This window comes from Pinus tabuliformis, chromosome X (genome assembly GCF_031772625.1).
Source record: "Pinus tabuliformis cultivar Carrire ecotype Pingquan chromosome X, CPIR1, whole genome shotgun sequence".
Lineage (NCBI taxonomy): Eukaryota > Viridiplantae > Streptophyta > Pinopsida > Pinales > Pinaceae > Pinus > Pinus tabuliformis.
Window position 1 is genome coordinate 1,076,310,427 of NC_142308.1, and position 21,808 is coordinate 1,076,332,234.

At 38.2% G+C, this 21,808-nt stretch overlaps 1 protein-coding gene across 2 annotated transcripts in view; it reads right to left on the reverse strand.

Annotated features, from left to right (window-relative positions):
- Window positions 1-1,066: 1,066 nt before the first annotated feature.
- The window catches only part of LOC149143555 (uncharacterized), an 86,665-nt gene continuing 65,923 nt past the window's right edge, over window positions 1,067-21,808 (reverse strand). For both annotated transcript variants that reach the window (XR_016264817.1, XM_089449588.1), the window contains exons 6-7: window positions 1,390-1,667; window positions 1,067-1,234 (exon numbers count right to left, since the gene is read on the reverse strand). Coding sequence is in view for 1 of the 2 variants with exons in the window: in XM_089449588.1 (XP_089305714.1) it covers window positions 1,130-1,234; window positions 1,390-1,548 (264 nt within the window). In the remaining variant the exon portion in view is untranslated. The remainder of the gene's footprint in view (window positions 1,235-1,389; window positions 1,668-21,808) is intronic.

Here is a 21,808-nt window from a genome sequence, read left to right on the forward strand (position 1 = left end):
AAATTAGTATTATGTTTAATACCTAGACCTGGATGTGTAGTAACGATGCAAACATGAGATACCTGGATGAAAGGCATTGATGCAAAACATGAGATATATGCATAGAGGGCATTAATAGCCAGACCGCCATTTAAAAACCATTTTGAAAATCAATCCATGAGAATCTAGATATAAAGATGTATGTACCATTGTCTTTTAATCGCTTTTTAATAATGATTGTCATTAAATGTATAAATGCTTTATTGTCTCGGACTGCAACTATAATTCTCTAACCACTCTTTTAAACTATTGATCATCCTGTGAAATAAATAATGTTAAATAATGTTTAAGAAAACATGAAATACACAACATCCATTGGAATATGATCCTTTGGATTAACGACCGCCCCCATTGCATATAAAGTATCTAAATGGGTCGCTTAAATATTTAAGAAACTTAGAAGTCCTATTGTGTAGTATGTCATTGCAAAATATGATTCTTCGTATGTCATTGCAATATATGATTCTTCGGATTGACAATTCCCCATTTAAGTATTTAAATGACTCGGTTAAATATGGAAGAAACTTAGAAGTTTTACAATGCAGTAAGACATTGAACTGCAAGTTAATATTTATGCGAAGTTAATATTTATTTATTAATTGGCGCCACATTAGAATGGTGGGAAAAGTGTCCACAAGATTTGCAACTTGGTCTCTTCATAGCAAGTGCACTCTATTTACCATTCAGCCATAAGCGAACAGACAAATGACACCTATTCAGAAGAATATATAAAATCCCATCAAATCTTGCCCAGTGAGGGCTCTTGGGCTTCATCAATAAAAGTAATCCATAAAACCTCTGAGCATGATGCTTTTGGATAGAGGTAGAATGCAAGATAGTAATCTCCAATTTTGACATGAATTTTTCCTGTTATAACGAATGGCATATTGTGTATTAAAGAATCAATAGCTCTGCATCATAGCAAACAGTATGTTTTCTCCAAAGAACTCTTCAACACCAGGTATAGGAACTTCACCTTCATGGTATCACCAATTGCAAGCAAAATATCGATGGCCTGACATGAGGGTCAACTCCCACATCTGTTCCTGGAACTTGAAAAGCTATAACTTATGGAAATAGTCGAACAAATTCAATACTTCACAAGACCTAAAAATGTAACAGCTGAGGAAATATGTACTTGTAAGTCTGCCATGTCAACGTCGTGACCTCCTTCAACGAGACCCCATTTTTCAACCTTTGCAAACAACAAAACATTATTATCATCACAAACAATTCTAAGGTTCGACAGTTTCTAATGTCACAGAATACAATCAAAATGCCTACATGAATTGATAATTCAATCCCTACTTTTCAATACTAACGACAAGGAGAAAGAAATCGGTAAAAAACCTGCAAATCCTCCTCTAATCGAACCAATTTGATAGCTTCTTCAACATCAGGCCTGCCGTGAAAAACAGCAAAGGCTATTGCTATAGAATTTGCAGCTGCTGTAAGTGCATCTATTGCAGTCAACTCCCAGTTGTCTGTTTTCTTAAGAAAACGTTCCATGGCATTCACCAGCTCTTGTGGCTACTTGCCTGCAAAAATGCTCGTATATAGCACAGGCCTGACTCCCAGTTCTGCTTCCATCCAATCAAATAAAGGATCCATGTACTCCACCTGCAGGTCTGAAAGGAAATGAGGCAAATAAAAACAAATATTTATTATTATTCATTCAATGGGAATTAAAAAGAGGAAACTCTTGATAGAAACTCCTCATTTCCCATATATTTAAATGCCATTACCACTACATACCATACCCACGAGCAATACCAGACCATAATACAGCAATATTTGTTGATTTTTGGGTAGGTGCAGGAGCTATTCCCCAGCTGCTCAAGTCGCTCTACAAAGAAAAACTAAATTAAATTTTAAATGGTCAGGTTGGCCCCAAAAGTTTAAGTCAGTCCAGCAGTAAACGCTCGCATAAATACTCAAATGAACTAGATGACTATGAAGTTGGATTTCATTCCAGAGGAATGTATCCACGATGGCCCTTATTGGGGCGAAACTTGGTGTAGGGACAGATTTTGTATAAGATATCCAGCTTGAAGAGATTGGTGCTAAATTACCTCATGAATGGAGTGGATATCTATAGATCTGACAACCTAAAAGGTTTTACAAAGTGTAACTCTACGCATGCTTGAATTTTTCCCAAGACCAGATACAAAGGAAAAAATCCATTGCACAAAAGGGTCAAACTCGGTGGGGCCCACAACCCTGGCTAAGGTGGTAGAGGCCACGTAGGCCTAACAAGGCTACGCGGATGTCACGTGGATGGTGACATGGATTTATTGTTGATGTGGAAGGTAGAACCGAATTTATTGGAGGACGAAAGAGTCAAATTTTTGGATGACATGTGACATTGTTAGAGGATGCCACATGGCAGGGTGACTTCACCCTAAGTCAACATGACATCAGCAAGAAGTGAAGGAGATAGGTGACGTGGATTTGGATAATGTGGCTAATACGTGGTGACATGGCTCATGCAATGTCGGAGGTGATAGAAGGTGCGACGTCATTCGTGCTTCTTATCACTGCACCCAATCTTGGACATGACACACACCGATATTGGCAAAATCTAATGGGTGAGATGGTAATATTCCCATTAATATTTTTCACTCGTTCCTCTCATCAATCATGCTAATACGATGAAAAATGAAACATGAACTTAGCAAGGACCCAAAGGGCATGATGAGTTCGCATTCCTACCATGTGGATGGATGACATGGATAAGATGATGACATGATTCCTATGTAGAAGTGAGACATGGAAACTATAAAAAATATTATTGAATGTTTATTTGGACAAAAATATGTCACATGTGGCAATGATCTATAACGCCATGTGGATTCGACATGGATTCTATTGGTTATGGGCTACATCATCATGGAGTTTGGTTCCTTAGCATGATGGTGCCATTAATATAAGGCGCTAGACAAGATTTCCTTCTGGTAGCTAACATAAAATTCCTTGTCACGTAATAGAAATTTTATGTAGAGCATCTCATAAGGTAAGCTCACAGTTAATAGATAATGCTAAAAAAAAAATTGTTAGCTAACATATATCACTAGATGGATTGCAACTCCCCGCCCCCTTGTTAACTACCAAGAAGGTGGGGAAGGGGGGGGCGGTTGGTGTAGGTTTTAACCCCGTACAGAAATTACCTACATACGAATTCTAAAACACAAAAAATAAACAATGCGAGAGCATAACACATCAAACACATATACACAGAGATTTTCCCCTGGATCCCAAAACCGGGACTACTAGCTTGATTTTTCATTATGTTCCTTTCAATGTTACAATACATATTTATACATGCCAAAGCATCCAATACCATGGACCGAAAACCATGCACAAAACCATAGGTAGGTCCGCCCAACCTAATATAGGGTCCAAAAAAAATTTCCAAGGGGCGCTGCCTCGGACCCTGTAGAGGGGGGCTACCCGCCCCCCTCAAACCCCCTGTGACCCCCTCGTTGTGCATTCGGTGCAACAAAGGGGGGCTCTGGCCCCCTCTAGCCCCCTAATTAACTAGGGTAGCTAGTTGTGGAAATAATATAACACAACCCAACAGAGGGGGGGGGGGTGGGCGGTGGTTGCACAATTAACATAGGCCAAAAATATAACAAGAAGTCTATGGAGTGGCTCTGGTGAAGGGAGATGCGGGGGTTTAGTCACATAACTGACAAATTTTGGAGCGCCCCTCGCTCTCCTCCCCCCCCTCCTTTGTTAATTGTTGGAAAGGAAGGGGGGGCGCAATGAATGAAGGTCATCAATCTATCCTAACCGACCATACCATTGAATTAAGCTATGACATATTTAACAATTGGCTATATGGGTGACACGTTGCGTTATTTAATTGGTTGATCTTTAAAGGAGTACAAATTTCAATCTAGGAATCAAATTGAGGTAAAGTTTATATTGTTGAAAATATCTCGATAAGGAAAACATGACAATGGCATATATTTGAGTTTCGATGAGGTCAAAAAAAGAGGATTTTTGTTTCCCCATCTTCATAATATACCTTGAAGATCATATTAATTTTGATGTAACACCTCCTATATCTTGAGAAATACCCAAGGGGGTGGGAGGGTGTGTTATAGGATCCCACTTGCTACGTCCTCGAAGACTTGGTAGAAAGGTTTTTTTTAGAATGACCATGCAACAAAACTGCGCCCACCTACTTAATACTTGATTACATCAACCAATAAAATATCAACCAAGGTAAAATAAGTACACTTACTATATTTTTCATACATTCATCCAGGCTTCGCCATAAATCATCCATGAAAATAAACAAATCCACATTAAAAAAATTCCCAATAAAGTCACACAACTAGTGCTCCATTGGATCTGCCACGAGTTTCCAGTTTCAGCGGTGTGGGGCTAGGGTTTGGTTTAAACGGTAGGGATGGGGCTCGATCGTGATTTTGTGGATTTAGATCCGGCACCGGAGGACCTTCTCACTGTATGGGGGCATGAAGTTTCAGCCCAGAACCTTGAACGCTTTTTCCCCAAAGCGACTGTGAAAGCTGGTTTTCCAAACAAAGAACAAGGTGCTCTCCCTGACTTGGCTAACGATCGGAAGGCTGATTTCGCTGTTTCATCCATAAGGGGTGGCTCTTCCAGAGGTGAAAGTTTTGGTAGGGATCGCATTGTTGTTCACAGGCCTCCTTCCCTATCCTTGGGGTCCGATCTCTCAGTTTTTCCCCCTCTCATAGGAGGACTAGAGGATGTGGTGGCAAGTCGTGGGCTGCATGTATCAAGAGGGCCTTTAGCTACAAATGATAAGGTCAGAAAAAGGCCCGTCACAGGAGAAGGGTTTCCCTGGGTGTCAGGAGGTGATTTTAGGGCCCCAGATCAAAGCAAACAGCGGGATTCAATCTCTAGGCGCTTGGCAGATCTCTCTGCTCAAGTGAGTCGGGCTCGGTCTCATAAAGATAATCAGGTCAGAGATACAGGCCATGGACCTGGAATTGGAATCCATCAGGAGATATTGGGAGTTGGAATAGAGGCGAGCTTTTAGGGGGCTCCTGAATCTGGGGTCGCCACAGCTGCTGAGAAGGGACAGAAAGCAAAGGAGCCCTTGCTTGAGGGTTCGGAGAATTGTGACATTAGTGCAAATAGTGATAAGGAGGACAGGAGCCAGGGGCTGCCCGGTGTAGAGGGTTCTGAAGCACGGCCATCAACGGAACCAAGGGTGGGTGATGTGCAGACGACGGTGGTGGGGGGGAAGCGCAAAAAGCAGAGTTCTATCAGAAAAAAGGAGCTTCGGCCTTGCTGCACCCTGGGAGTGGACATCCGGGTAGAAGAAGCTATGGCAGCCTCTGAGTCTAGACTAGTAGGCAGAGTGCGTGGGAGGAAATACACGGCTGATTATATCCGGGACTGGGTTCAATCGGAATGGACAAATGCACCAGGAAAACCAGTGGAGATTAAAGCCCTGGAAAGAGGTTGGTTTACTCTACTTTTTGCCCATAAAGATCATGTTAATTGGGTTCTTGACAGGAATTGGTGTTTTGGCAAACGTCCAGTCCTCCTTCGCAGATGGACTCCTTTGTTTGATGCCCAGACAGAAAAAATGAACGAATCTCCAGTCTGGGTTAAATTGCCAGGGCTTCCTCTTCAATTTTGGTTTGATTCGGTTTTCACTTCCATTGGGAACACTCTGGGTAAGTTTCTGGAGGTTGACAGGTCTTTTGAGCAAACTGATGATCTTAGTGTGGCACGGATTCTTGTGAGTCTACATCCCCGAGAAGGGCTTGCGAATGCCATGACGTTAAAATACAGAGAGATGGAGTTCCTTCAAAAGCTGGATTATGAGAATTTGCCTTTCCGATGCCACAGATGCCATAAATATTGGCATCTGGCCAAAGAGTGCCCTCTGGGACATCGCCGTAGAAGAAATCCTTTTAAAGTGACCAGAAAGCCGATGGTTTTTCCTGCTCCTGACCCAGGCTTGGATGCCCCACAAGAACCCTTGGAGGAAGACTTAGAGGCCGGCTTGGAGATCATGACATCAAGCGCCCCTATGCAGCAGCCTGTTCCCGATCTGCTCCCTGAGAACGCACCTGTGTTGACCGCCTCTCAGACTACTTCAGCAGCTGAGACAGCAGGGGCTTCACAGGCGGGTATGCCTCTATCTCCCCCTTTTTCCCTATGTTCTTCTGTTTTAGCTTCTGTCTCTGCTGGTTCTGAGCCTGGTCCCTCCAGGCAGCTTCAGATGGAGTTCTCCTCTTTGAACTTAAATTCCCACCCAGTTGACAGCCTAGTTGTCTCGGTGCCTTCGCCTTCTGGTGTCCCTTCTCCTTCCCCGATTGAACCCCTGGTCCCTTGCGAAACTTTGGAGTCGGTACCCTCCTCTGTTGTTCCCCCCTACAACCTGAGATCGCTGGCAAATCGTCATGGGAAAGACACAACTCTTGGTGGTCTAGAGCAGGACTTGGTGCCAATTGGGCCCAGAAAATCGAGAGGGAGGAAATCAAATATTTCAAAGGCTCAGCATAAGGCAATTATGGATATTGTTGATGGAAAACAAAAATCCCTGACTGGGGTGCTTAGAGCAGCAAAGCCACCCCCTGACATTTTGAAATGATCCTTCTTTCCTACAACTGTAGGGGGTTAGCTAGTCAGCCAAAAAACTAGCTTTGAGGGATTTGATCAGACAAAATAACCCAGACATTCTTATGCTTCAAGAAACTCTTGGTAAAGGGGAGGAAATTATAGCTCTTTTATCTAAATTGCTTCCTGTTTGGCTCTTTCAAGCCCTTGATGCAAATCGTCGCTCTAGGGGGGTGGTCACAGGCTATAAAGCAGGAAATCTCAGGGAAATCTCTGCTTGGGGGTATGATCACTCTCTGGCGTTGGAGCTTTACTCTAAGGAACTCTGTCTACCTCTTCTTCTCCTTAATGTTTATGGGCCTTGTCAGGAGAGGGAGTTGTTCTGGTCTTCATTTTTCCAAAAATCTTTTCTTGCCCACCCTAATCTGATCATTGGAGGGGACCTCAATTTCTCTCTGGGGGTCTCGAAATCTTGGGGAGCAAATGCTCGTGCAGACCCTCTTTCAGACTGTTTCCTTTCCAATATAGCCTCTTCCCATCTGATCGATCTTACGCTCCTCAAATCCAGACCTACTTGGCGAAATAAAAGAGTGGGTGATGACTGGGTGGGGAAGAAATTGGACCGTTTTCTCATACGTGAAGATTTATCTAAAAAATTGTCCATTTTTCGACATTGGGTGGGTGAAGGGGGTTTGTCCGACCACTTCCCAATTCTGATGGAGGCAAAAGGAACTCTCAAAAAACCTGGTTCCCCTTTCAAATTCAATGCCTCTTGGCTTGCCGATGACTCCTTTGAAACTCTCTTTCATACTACTTGGAGGAAGGAGGGGCCAGCTGATGAGGAGGGGCTGAGTCGGAGTAAGGCTTTCATGAATAACCTAAAACGTTTGAAGACTGCAACTAAAGCCTGGGTTCTTCAAAAGACATTGAAGGAAGATGAGGAGTTAAGGGTTATAAATGTCGAACTTGATCTTTTGGAAGGTCCGAAAGGTGGTGGCTATGCCACCTTGGACTCTCGAGACAGAATCCGAAAGCTTGAAGCAGCTAGAAGGAAAATTCTTCAGGTAAAGGAGGAAAGCTGGTGATTGAAGAGCAGGGCTATCTGGCTCCAAGCGGGGGATGAAAACACAAAATTCTTCCAGCAATATGCCAAAGGAAGGAAAAAATTAAATACCATTTGGGAAATGCCAAAAGAGAATGGGGAAAAAGGCTCAGTCCTTTGAAGAGCTTGCCTCTCTTGGGGTTGCCTACTTCAAAGATCTATTTAGAGCTCCAACAGAAGCTTCTATTGCTGAAGTTATAAGAGTAGCTCAATTCTTCCCAAGCTTCATTGATGAAGAAGGCAATGAACTTTTGATGTCTCCGGTCTCTAAAGATGAAGTGGAAGCTATTCTAAAGTCGATGCAAAAAGAGAAAAGCCCGGGACCGGATGGTTGGACGGTGGAATTATTCCTTCACTTTTTTGACGCCCTAGGCGAAGATCTGACCGCGGTGGTGGAAGAATCCAGGGTCTCAGGTTTGGTCTACCAGGCCCTTCAATGCTATCTTCCTGACCCCCATCCCTAAGTCTGACCACCCCTCTTCCTTTAATGATTTTTGCCCCATTTCACTGTGCACCTGCTTATACAAGGTTATTGCAAAAATTGTTGCCTCCAGGCTAAAACCTTTCCTCTCCAAAAACATTTCCTTGGAACAATTTGGCTTTCTGGATGGAAGACAAATTCATGAGGCTGTTGGAGTAGCTCAGGAAACCCTTCACAGCCTCAAAAAGAGTCGGAAAAAAGGGGCCATCATCAAAATATATCTTTCTAAGGCATATGACAGAATCAGCTGGATGTATCTAAGGCTTCTCCTAACGCACCTTGGGTTCAGGTATGACTTTGTGAGATGGATTATGGGGTGTGTTTCTTCGACCTCGATTGTTGTCCTAATCAACGGTGCTGCTTCGGATTTTTTCAATCCTCAAAGGGGTCTGCGCCAGGGATGTCCTCTCTCCCCACTGTTGTTCCTACTTGCAGCTGAAGGATTAAGCTTAATGATCAAAGCGGCAAAGAGACAGGGTGATCTGAAAGGGATTGAAGTTGGGCTTAATCTTTGGGTAACTCACCTCCTATTCGTAGATGATATTCTATTATTTTGTGATGGGAGCCGGGATGACTGCCGCTACATTAGAAGGATTCTAGACATTTTCCTAAAAGCCATGGGTCTGGTCATAAATGATTAGAAATCTTCCATCACTACTGCAGGGCTCTCACTTTCTGAAGTGAACAGAGAAAAAGAGCTACTCTCTTTTGAAGCAAAGTCCCTTCATGACCTCTTCAAATATCTCGGTTTTTTGCTTAAGCCTGACTCCTACAGGGTTCAAGACTGGTCTTGGCTTTTGGCGAAAATTGAGGACATAATGAAACATTGGAGCTTTAAATGGCTGTCAAGGGCTGGCAGGTTAGTTTTGATTAAATTTGTGGTTTTGGCCATCCCTGTATACTGGGCTAGTCTCACCTGGGTGCCGAAATGCATTCTGTTGAAAATAAATAAAATCTGCAGCAGGTTCTTATGGACTGGACAGAAGAAGGACCATGTTACTCCCTAGGTCGCATGGGATAAAATTGTCAGACCAAAATGCTGGGGTGGATGGGGGATAAAGGACTTGTTTCCTTTCTCTCAGTCATTAGCTGCTAAATTAGCCTGGAGGCTGGTAGTTTTGGACAATCTTTGGACTGCTGTAACCAAAAGAAAGTATATCGACCCAATCTCTCCTTTGGAATGGATCAGACAGCCCATCAAATCATCAAAAAACGCCTCTGTTATCTGGAAATCTTTGGTGGAAGTTGTACAGATTATTGAAAAAGGGTTGGCATGGAAAGTAGGTGATGGCAGCTCAGTAAGGCTTGGAAGAGATCCGTGGGTGGGCTTCCCAAACTCATACGCCCTCTCACGGGATCTGATCGAACATCTAAATAATAGAGGTTTTTTCTTTCTCTGTCAAACTGCTGATCCTGCAAACTCATCTATTTGGCGACAAGAGTGGTTATCAGGGGATTTCCTCGCCCTAGAAGGAAGATGGAAAGAGGAATGGAGGGCTTTCGGTGCTGATCTGCTGAACTCTCACATTCTTATTACCAATGAGCCAGACGAGCTGAGATGGGTGCATTCACAGACGGGCTTCTACTCTCCTAACAAGGGATATGACTGGCTTATGTCCCAAAAGGGGTGGGAGGAACCAAATTGGTGGGCCAAGTCACTGTGGAAATTGAAAGGGCCAACCAAGACTCGGCTGTTTTTCTGGTGTGTTCTACAAGGAAAAGTACCCACTTGGGATTTTCTCCAAAAAAGGGGGAAAAATGGCCACGGGTGGTGTTCTTTGTGTAAGGAGAGCGAGGAAACTCCCCAGCATATCTTCCTTGCCTGTCCCTTTTCTAAAACCCTCTGGAATGAAATGCTATGATTGACTAATATCCCCCTAAGTTGGGAGGGGGAGGAGATTTCTGAGGCCTGGAACAGCTGGTGGCAACACGCTCCCAATGATAAAGTTAGAACGCTGCCCTTATTGGTTGTGTGGGGAATCTGGCTTGCCAGAAACCGCCTGATTTTCACAGATACTTTCTTTCCCATTGCCCGATTAGTAGCAGAGGGAGTGGCCATCTATGAAAGCATACCCTCTCCCTCCTCTTCTCAGTGTACTAGGCCTGTTCAGATAGAAGAAATAAAGGGCTCCATCCCGTGGGCTTACTTCGATGTGGCCTCAGATACGAATACGAAATGCGGCGCTGGTCTGGTTATCCACTTTCCCTCGGGGATTCTCCTCAAAGCATCCATTGGATTTGGCACCGGAACAAATAATTTTGCTGAATTAAAAGCCTTACATTTGCTTCTTTGCTAGCTCTCTTTGCGCAATGAACGTGAGGCTTAGATATTTGGTGACTCTCTGAATACAATCAAGTGGGCCAATGGAATGCATCATTGCAAGAATTTTCTTTTAACTCCTTTGCTTAATGAGATTGTTCGACTTAAAAATTGTTTTTCTGAGCTTCAAATTTGTCACATTTTTAGGGAAAGAAACACAGAAGCAGACAACCTTTCTAAAAAAGGCACTGAGCAGGATTTGGGCACATGGTCAGTAGAATAAGTGGTGGACGAGGTGGCAAGGCGACTTGCTCCTCTCGTTTTTGCATAACTTGTGAGCTGCCCACAGCTCTCTTTCATTTTCCAGCTTTCTATTTCTTTGTATATACTGCTGCAAAAACTTTTTGTTATTATATAAACTGTAACAGGACTCAGTGTTGTTTCCCTCTCATTGGAGGCCTGAGTTCTTGTCTTTTTTTGATACTAAACTATCATACAGCCAGCACAATGCCTACTATCTGGTTTTTTGACATGGTGGTTTGTCCCTCACCCTGTTTCGACTGTTTTCCTACTAGGAAGCCGGGGGTTGGGGAAACCACAGCTTATCTAGTTGTCCTAAAGAATGGTTTTGATAGGGCTGTTTGGAGGAATATCTGGAAATCTCCACAAAAAGTTGTTTTTGGTTTCTCTGAAAGAAGGGAAACGAAAATGCTTTGCATTATGCTATGTAACCTTCTTATATCAATAGATGGTTCAATTTTTCTGCGGAAAAAACTAGCGCTCCATTGAAAACTATAGAAAAAGAGAAGTAATCCAAGAGATGTGTCTCCAAGTGCCCAATGATCTCAAGTGAGGAGAGTGTTCCCATACTTACACTATGGAAACCAAGTATGTTTCCTCACTTAGGCTAATAATTGACTAAAATTCCATAAAATGATAATAATCCATGATATAAGGTAGATAGATCATCAACCCAACCCCCAAAATAGCCTCAAATATGAAAATGTGATGCTAAAACATGAAACGTTCCCTCCAAATGTTGCACTTGTGAGTGTGGAGGTCTTAAAAGGGTGACATCATCTCTAAAAGGCATGTCTCTTCTTAAAAGGTGCAACAAACCACAAAAAGTATATGTCTCTTCATCCAATGGTCATGTCTCATAATCAAAAGGTACCACCTCAAGCCGAATTTTAGCTATGCAAGCCCCACATTATGCATAAGGTACCACATCATCTCCAATAGGAAATTTCCTAGATCAAGAAGGAAACGTTTAAAGTGGCAATGGTAGAGCGATCTCTCTAGAGGTGTGCCAAGTTACCATAAACCTCAATGCTCATCATCAAGTGCCCAACTCCCGTCATCAAGTGGGTAGCCTTATCAATGAAATGTGGGTTTCATCATCAATGTCCTCCAAAGGAAAATGTACAAGTACAACATCATCAAGAACAACTCAAGGAATCAAGTGAGATCAATCCATCATTTATACAGGAGTCAATATAACATAAGAAGTGAAAAATATTTAATGCATGATCCTTGTAATTAAATCACATTAGTATCTTCTTAGAGCTTCATGTTATCTTATGACCTTATACAATTTTCTGGATTTATTGTATGGGATGGATATTAACTATTCCTATTAGGTGCTTTGAAAGCCCCACAGGGAGGAGAAAAATTATAATTTGACCATTTAATAAAAAAATGAATTCAATAAATGAAATTTTAAAGGTGGAATTCATAAGTGGTGTCATAGTATTATACATGGGTTATGAAAATCCATCATCCATGAGCCCCTTTGTACGGGATTTATTGAATTAATTGAGTTTCCCTTTCCTCAACACTTCTTTTTCCACCCCTTACTTATACTTTTTATTTGCATTTATTAACTATTTGACATGCTTCATTAATTTCATTTAAAACCCCATTGTAGTATGGGATATTCATTTCTCGTACGGGTTGGGATGTTCTTGAAGTCCTGTTTATTTTCATAGATCATGATATGCATGGGACTATGGTGATGGCCACATCAGGTGGAAGAACTCAATTTATCTTGGATTTTAATCATAATTCATCCTTTTCCACTTTTTTGCATTTAAATATTTGGCACATGCACTTTATTTCTTTGTTTTTGCAATTACATCAACCTCTAGGAATTTCCAAGCCCCTCTTTCCATAAGATGAGACAAGTAGGGAAACAATATGGGACACTAACAATGACCAACTCAAAACATATAAGAATATAGAAGGGGATACATGGAAGGTGCTATGTATGGTAGTCCATGCTTACACTATCTCAATATAGTATTCATATGTGTGCAAAAGCCTTAGAGTGATTTTACTTGAGAGAAGGAGAATATGACCACCAAGGTGAAATAAGGTAATAAGTATAACTTCCAAGCATCATGATTAATTTTTTTATTTCAGCCTATGATCCTTATCTAAAATTATTAATGCATTAATTTAATTTAAACATTCCATATGAAGCAAATACTAGTGTACCTATGTGTGTGCTTGAATTTCCATACTTAAATGAGCACATTGACCAAGTGTATGAGCTAATAATGTGAGGCAATGGAAGCATTTATAAGGACATTGAGTGTGGAGGATGCTAGTCAGCATCTCTACAAATGTGGATCGTGGAAGAAGGACCCATGTTAGATGGTTGAGAATATGCATCATAGGAGAAACAAATTTTCTCTTAGGGTTACCAATGTATATGGATGAGAAACATCTGGCTCTGGCTCCAGGACATGTGGTCACCATAGTGTATGATATGTATACTCACTCTAGAGTGCATGAAAACCTCAACATATTTGGTACTCCAATACCTATAACCTATATCACTCTAAATTTTCTTGCTACGTTCTAACTTAAGGTTATTAGTAATAAAGGGCTATGGGATAGAATCCACCTTGGCATATGAGAAGTATAAAACAATGCGGGAAAAAGTGTAACTAGCCATCCTTTTTTCTTTTATTATTATTATTATAATAAATTAATCATAAGCGCATAGAAATCAACATCCTATGAAATCAAGGAAAGATGCTAAATCAATATGCATAACACAAAATTCATCTAGTCCCTGTCTAAACAATCATCAAATGCTCAAGTTCTAGTATACAATCTAAGAAGTTGGTAATTGACTAGCAATGGAATCTCACTTTGCTAATGTTTGAAAAATAGAAAGTATCAATTCCAACCTTTCCATGGATATTTTATGGATGGGGGTCATTTTCTACAAGAAGAGGGTCTCCTTTTTTCGCAATATTCCCCTTTGGTCTTGTGATTAGGTATTTCTTAGTTCTATAACTTCTTATTCTTTTCACATTTTGACCACAAGCACTTGGTTTAGATTGCATGGAATCATGTATATCATCATGAATGGAAAGTGGTAATCCCTCTAACGAAATTTCATCACTATTATTTCTTATATGACCTCAAAAATAATCATTGTTCCTTTCTTTGAGTCTCTCAGTATTCATAAACTTTCTAAGAAAAAATGTTGCCAAGAAATCTCAAGGTTTAAAGGTCCATTATCGCTTACTTTGGTAATATCCTTATTATTTTCCTTTTAATAATCAAGATTTATAAATAGGTAATGTGAATGGTCTTGTATTATTGTCATCGAATTAAATGCATGTTGACTTCTAGATTCTATATCAATATTATATGTCTGATTTATAGGTTTCCTGAGATCTTCTACATGATATTTCATAAGTCCCCTATACAAAACAAATGATATTCCATCATGGGTAGGGATAGTAGCATAGGACAATTTTATCTCCAAATTCCCCCCTAAAGTGGTAGACCATTTACTAGATAAATAAATGCCCCATACATCAAGAACATCTACGAAAACAATATCCATCAACATTGTAGCTATATCAGGACAAATAATGAGTTTCACCTTTAAATCCCTGATAAGGCCATGAACTTAAATTTCTCGAGTCAAAGCCACACATATTCCTATAAGGCCTAGTTGTTTGCAATTTCAGCTAGCCCATGACTTTTACGTGAATGTCATTTAGTGGAAGCACCAAAGTCAAGCATAAAATTATGAAGAAGTAAATTTCTCACAACTAATGTGAGGAAGAAAGGTGCATGCCCTACATTATTTCAGTTATCGGGCATATTTTGTAAGATAATAGAAGGGTCCTTATGCTATTTATTGAGGCTAAAGAATTTCTTTACATGGTTCATATGAGTAGGATACTTCACTCAAGAATAGGCATAGGAATATTAACCGTTTTATCTACAATATTACCCACATCAACATCTAAAGAAACATCATTATTATTTTGGTTGGATAAGGGACTAGGACCAATATTCAAGGGAAAAGGAACTTTAGTCCATTTCTTTTTATTATTATTTGGTTCAGAGCTCTCATCCTATTTACTCCTTCTAGTGTAATGTAAAATCTTATTAGTTTTATCCCCCTTTTTATCATCAACAACATTCATATTCACATTATTACATATATTAATGCATCCTTTGAAAAGTTCTTCATGTTTATGATTAGTGAGATGGTAATATTTTTGGGTAACATAGAATAAGAATATATTTTGTTAAGATAATTCAAATGTTCAGTATCATTAGAGCTACCATCATATCCTTGACTCAAGAGACATTCATGCTTCCCGTTCGATTTGCAATAATAGCAACACTAAGGGATACCTTCTTGATTAATCATCTCCATAGAGGTTAAGGTATTAGGAAAACTTTGTTGTGGAAGAGGTCTATTATTTGACTCTTGGTTCCTTCACAATGACCTATTATTATTTATTGAGGTTGAGGAGGAAAATGTGGGTGTTTTCCTTTTTCCTTTCTCTAAAATGGTTAGCCTATTCATCATAGTGAGTTGACCTTAGAGAATCACATTTCTTACCTTATCAAAATTTTGAGAAAGAGAGGATTTTGATAGGATCAACATCATTCATGGATCTAGGTTTAGTCTCAGTGTTAGCTCTAAGTATCTCAATTACCATAAATGAAATAAGTGAAGGATCCCACTTGTTAATTCATGAAAACTTGGTAAAAATGTTTTGTTTCAAAAGTACTATACCCACTTTCTTAATACTTTATTACACCCATCCATAAAATACTAACCAAGATAAAAGAAGTACAATTACGAGATTTATCATGCATTCTTCTAAGCTTCACCGTCAATCATCAATGAAATCCATGTCAGTGAAGTCACCAAGAAAGTTGCTCAACTAGTGCTCCATAGAGAACTATAGCAAAATAGGATTAATCCAATGGATATGTGTCCAAGTGCCCAATGATTTCAAGTGAGGAGAGCACTTCCTGTTTATACTAGATAAACCAAGTTATTTTCCTCACTTAGGCTAATATTTCATAAAAATCCCCTAAAATGGTAGTAATTTACGATATAAGATGGATAGGTCATAAATTTGACACCCAAAATAACCTCAAAGATGAAAATATAATTATAAAACATGAAAAATTCCCTCTAAAAGACCACACCTTTTAGGGTAGAGGCTTCAAAAGGGTGACATCATCTCCAAAATACATGTCTCTAATCAAAATATGTAAAAAATCATCAAAGTGATAAGCATGGAAAATTTTAGGGGTGAATGTTCGCCCTTAGGGGAAATTAAGGGGTTTTAAATTTTTAGTGGGCGAATATTTTGTATCATAGTATATTTTTACAAATCCCCTCAAATAGCCCACCTTAATTTAAGGGGAGGGTAAAAAAGGTAAATTTAGCCCTTGAAATTAGGAGTTACAACCTTCCATTTGCCCTAATTTTAAAGAATAGGTTTTATTTAAGTGAATCCTATGGGCCAAATACCATATTTATAAAAGAGATATGATAAATTAATAAAAATATAAATAAATGAGAGGTATGGTAAATAAATAAAACATTTTTTATATTTACTCCATAAGTCACCTTATATACATGCAAGGGTATAAACAAATAAAAATATAAATAAAGTGGAGGTATGGTAAATAAATAAAACCTCTTTTTATACTTACTCAAAAGGTATGGTAAATAAATAAAAATATAAATAAAATCTCTTTTTATATTTAGTCCATAACCCTCTTTCTATTTATGAAGGCTCAAAAAAGAGATTTTATTTAAGTGAATCCTATGGGCCAAATACCATATTTGTAAAAGAGTATGGTAAATTAATAAAAATATAAATAAACAAGAGGTATGGTAAACCAATAAAACATTTTTTTATATATACTATATAAGTCACGTTATTTACGAACACTCAAAAAATGCGTTATATAGGTGAAACCTATGGACAAAATACTATGGGCCAAATACCATGGGCTAGATTATTATTAATACCATGCAAACAAACATTATTTACCCTAATATTAGTATTAATAAAAATAAAAATGGCACATGGTATTGACCCATGGTATTGACATGGAATGTAGCCTAATTAAATGGGGGAATTAAAGTAGCATAGATCCATCTTTACTATAAATCTACTAAGCCCCAAGAGGGATCAAATATCATGATATGCAAATTAGCATAGAGTGAAAAAATATGGGATCAAATATCATGATATGCAAACTAGCATAGAGTGAAAAAATATTTGATCCCTCTAGGGGCTTGGTAGATCAAGAGTAAAAATGAATGTTGTAATTTAATGTATGTTAAACATTTTAACTTGGTTAAAATAAAAAATAAAATAAAAATCAATTATTAATTTTATTAATTTTTATAAATTACTAATAGTAATTTTTAAGCTCCAGGTTTATGATAGTAATTTTTAAGCTCCAGGTTTATGATAACCCATGGTAATACCATGGTATTCATGTGAGCATAGACTATTTAAAGGGGAAATTCTATCATCTTAGATCCATCATAATTCTGGGTCTACCAAGTGCTCAAAGGGATAAATAGATTTCATCTCCCTAAGAGTGGTAGATGTGGAGTTAAGATGGATATAGGTTGGTTTTTATGATAATGAAGATATTAAATAGACTGAGGAAATTATATTGTAAAAACATCTTAAGGTGAATGGTTAAAGCTACATTTAGTCACTTCACAAAATTTGGTAAAAAATACCAATATCTCCATTAATATTGGTTTTTAACTTTTTCCGATTTAACAAAAAAAATTCAAAACAATGAAACCTTATCATTCTTTCCGCATCACCCTCGGAGAAGATTTTTCACCATTTTTCAAACATTCTCAATATGATATCTTCATGAAAAAGTTTAGGTACTGATGTTGGATTAGTTGTTTGAAAAATAAGCTGGTTTGTACAACCGTTCATCTTCTGTGCTATTCTTAGTTTGTCCTAATGATTTGTAGGGGTCGGAGCCACTGCACCATATTTTCCTAAAAGGTGGAGATTGTTCACCAAAAAGGAAATTAATCTACATGTTACAACACTGTTAAAAAATGTGAGACCTATGAGGGTAGTGAATTATGCTAATAAGCAATTTAGATTGGGAGAGACGTAATTAAATTTTATTATTTAATTGAAGATTTCCAATTAAAATAATAATAAATCTACATTTATATATTCATATATTGATTGGAAGGATTCTCACAATGGTCACTTCTTTTAGTTAGATCCCCTTCAAGCCATTGGGATACCTAATACTTTCTTATATAATATAGTTGGGGCTTGCTACTTGTTGGTGTGCTGGGGTAAACAAACTTGATGTGTTTTTTTTATCTCACAGTGGGAGTCTATGGAATAAGAAAGAAATTTGATAACTTGAAAAAAGTGGGAGCTTGACAAAAGTTGTAGAGAAACGATTAATCTCTCCTACCTTGACAGAACTCATTATCAATATCAACACCTACAAGAACTTTGTTGTGGAATATTATCAAAACTAATAGAAGGATATGAAAGAGTGTATTGTAAGAACCTTGACAAACACAACCACTGAAACTTGGAACATTGTTTTTAGGAAGAGAAAATTATGTTTCTTTTTTCCAAACATGTATGTTAGTATATTACAGTTTAATGAATATGTTTTCTTATGATCATATATGTTTCATACTTTAACAAAACATTCGCCAAGACTTCACAATGTTTTATTATTCAGTAAAAGATTTGCCAAGATCTTACAAGATTTTATAATTCAGTGAAAGATTCTCCATCAAAGTACAAGATAATATAATCTGGTGAGAGATTTGCTAAAAAAATTATATATACATATTATATTATTGATAAAATCGCCTCCCATTTTTCCTATGTATCATGGGGATTAGCCCATTTATTATACATATAAATTTAGGGTCGGTCTTAAAATTTCCCTGGTGATAAGTCTCTTCATCCAAGGGGTTCCTCCTCGATCCCAACATCATATATCGAAGCTCCATGCCATACAAAAGATACCACACAATCTCCAAGAGGAAATGTCCTAGCTCAAGATGCAAATGTCCAAGGTGCCAAGGGTGGAGGAGGGTCTTTGAAGGTGTGATAGGTCAACATCAATCTCAATGTTCATTGTCAAGTGTCCAACATCCATCATTAAGTGGGTGGCCTAATCAATGAAATGTGGGCGTGTTATCAATGTCCTCTAAAGAACCATGTACAAGTACGGTGTCATTAACACAACTCAAGGAATCAAGTGAGATCAATCAATCATGCATATAGGATTCAATGAAACATAAGAAGTGAAAATTATTTAATGCATAAGCCATGTAGGTATCTCACAATAGGTATCTTCTTCAAACTTTCTACTAGATTATAATCTATACAAGTTTTCGATTTTAGGTATGTGGGGGTTATCAACTACCCTTATCAAGTTCTTCAAAAGCTCGCGGGGAAGGAATAGTTCCTAGTGTTAGAAAATCGACAATGAAAACTTATTATACTTGTTTTCTTTAAACTTGATACTTTCTTCTGAATCTTAGTTATCTTATTTAAGTTCTTTAGTTAGATCTTTTCATCAAACAATATCAAGAAACAACAACAACACAAGAGGACACAAATGTAGGTTGTTAGCCATGGGAAAACCTAGAAACTCTTCTCTTCTTAGAATCTTATTTGAATGAGATAGAAAGACCCAATCCCTAGACCAAATCCTTCTATTATTAAGTTGGCCCTTCCTTAAGCCCTTACTTTAATTTTCACCAAACTTCCCTTCCCTGCAACTTTAATCTACCAGCTACAACACTGTTATTTGATCTGCAACTTTGACCTAGCAACTTCATCCTTGAAACTTCTAGGAAACCCTAATATAGCATCCTTCTAAGACCTACTTAGATCAAGACAACTCTCCTAAGGTCAACGAGTTCCAGACAAGGGTTCTTCCTTCTTCCAGCTATAGATTCTACACCTCGTCCTCCTACAAGTTGGATTTGCAATTTCAGCCTGTTTCTGCAACCTACGAATGTTCGATTTTTGCACGCCTAAGAGAGATATAGCCTAGAAACAAAGTATTTCGTCCTCCCAAATTCTTCTTAGAACTTCGCTCTTCTTCTCCTAGCTTCCCAACTACATATCAAACTCTTTTTCTTGTAGATCGAAATTGTGAGTGTATATCTCCAAATGAAGTCGAACTTCTCTTTATATTTACTTCGCAAGTGGTCGAATTCCCTCCTTTAGGGAAACTCAAGGATCCCAAGGATGACTTGTACTCTTGGATATTCTAGGACTTTCTAGACTCGAAAATATTTCTTTTTACAATTACAATTTGCCCAGAAGGGTCTTATAAACATGATGCTGACTCTATTGACTCAAGACAATAAACCCTAAGACCTAACAAATCCTAGAAGAATGAAGAACATTCTTTTACCTAGAAGACCATCAATAATGAGCATTAAACCTATGCTTTAAAAATAGTAATTTTCTTTCTTATTTTTTTATTTGTTACATAGGATACAAATTGAAATGAGTACAACAATTATGAAGACCGAAACTAGTTACATTTCTCAACACCTAGGATCACCCTTCAATCAATAGGTGAATGTGATAAGTGATATGGTCAAGGGCGGATTTAATAAGTGGCAACATAGTCTTATACATGAGTTACGAAACACCATCATCTATGAACACCTTTGTGGAGGGAGTGCTTGTAGTTGAGTTTCCCTTCCCTCGGCAATACTTTTTCTCCCTTATTTAGCTTTTTTCTTTCCTTGGATTATATTATATGGCATGCTTCATTAATTTCATTTACAACCTATTTTTAGTATGGGTAATTCATTTCTCATAAGGATTGGGATATTGTTTAAGTCCTTTTTATTTTGTTAAATCATGATATTCATGGGACTAGCATAATGGTCACATGAGGGGGTAAAGCTTAATTAATTTGTATTTTAATTGTAATTCATCCCTTATCACTTTTTTTCATTTTAACATTTGGTGCATTATCTTAATTTCTTTCTTTCTTCTAATACATTAACCTCTAATAATTTGCAAGCCCCTCTTCTCATAAGATGAGATAAGAAAGGAACTAGTATAAGTGACTTACAAAACCCACCTCAAAAGAAAGGAGAATGGAGAAAGGGATTCATGGAAGGTGTTAAGAATGGTATGCCATGGTTGTGCTATCTCAATCTATGCCACCTATTCATCCCCTCTTATAAAATGAAAGAAAAATCCCATAGTGGTCACACTTGATGAGAAGGAGAATATAACCACAAAGGTGAAATGAGGAAACAAGTATAAATTCCAAGAATCATGATTCATTACGTGATTTTAACCCATGATACTTAATTAAATTCGTAAAAACTCAATATGGAACAATGGCTAATGTACCTTATGCGTGTTAAACCACCATCATTGGATTAGTGTGCTAATCAGGAGGATGAGCTAAGCATGTAGTCATGTGCGGAGGATGTTGGTCATCATCTAAGAAAATGTGGATTATCCAAGGAGGATTTTTATTGGATGGCTACGAATTTGCATCATTGGAAAAAAAACAATTCTAAGGTTACCCATGTATATGGATGGGTACCATATAATAAGATAAAAATATGTTGCTCGTACTTTTCTAGTTCTCAATGTTGATAATATGTATGAGGTTAGTGTCATAAAGCGCCATGTGAATGAATGCTATTTTAATAAACCCTTTTATTAGTTTTTTGGTAGGTGTGTAGTGTGACAAACTTTACTAGTTGATGTGAGATACTTGTCTCATACACATGTATCCTAATGGCATGATATCATGGAAAGCTTGAATCAATCACTCATTATTGTGTATTGCATCTGCAATCTTCTTCCTTAGATTTCCTTTTAAGGAACTAGTTAATTTAATTGATATTGTATGTTGCATTATATAAAAAACTCTTATGACAATAGCAATATTTTTTGCCTGTTCTTCATTAGATTTTTTTTAAGAATCTTGGTGCTTTAATTGATGTTGTATATTGCATGATACATAAAACACTAATTACATTAACAATAATTATTTTTTG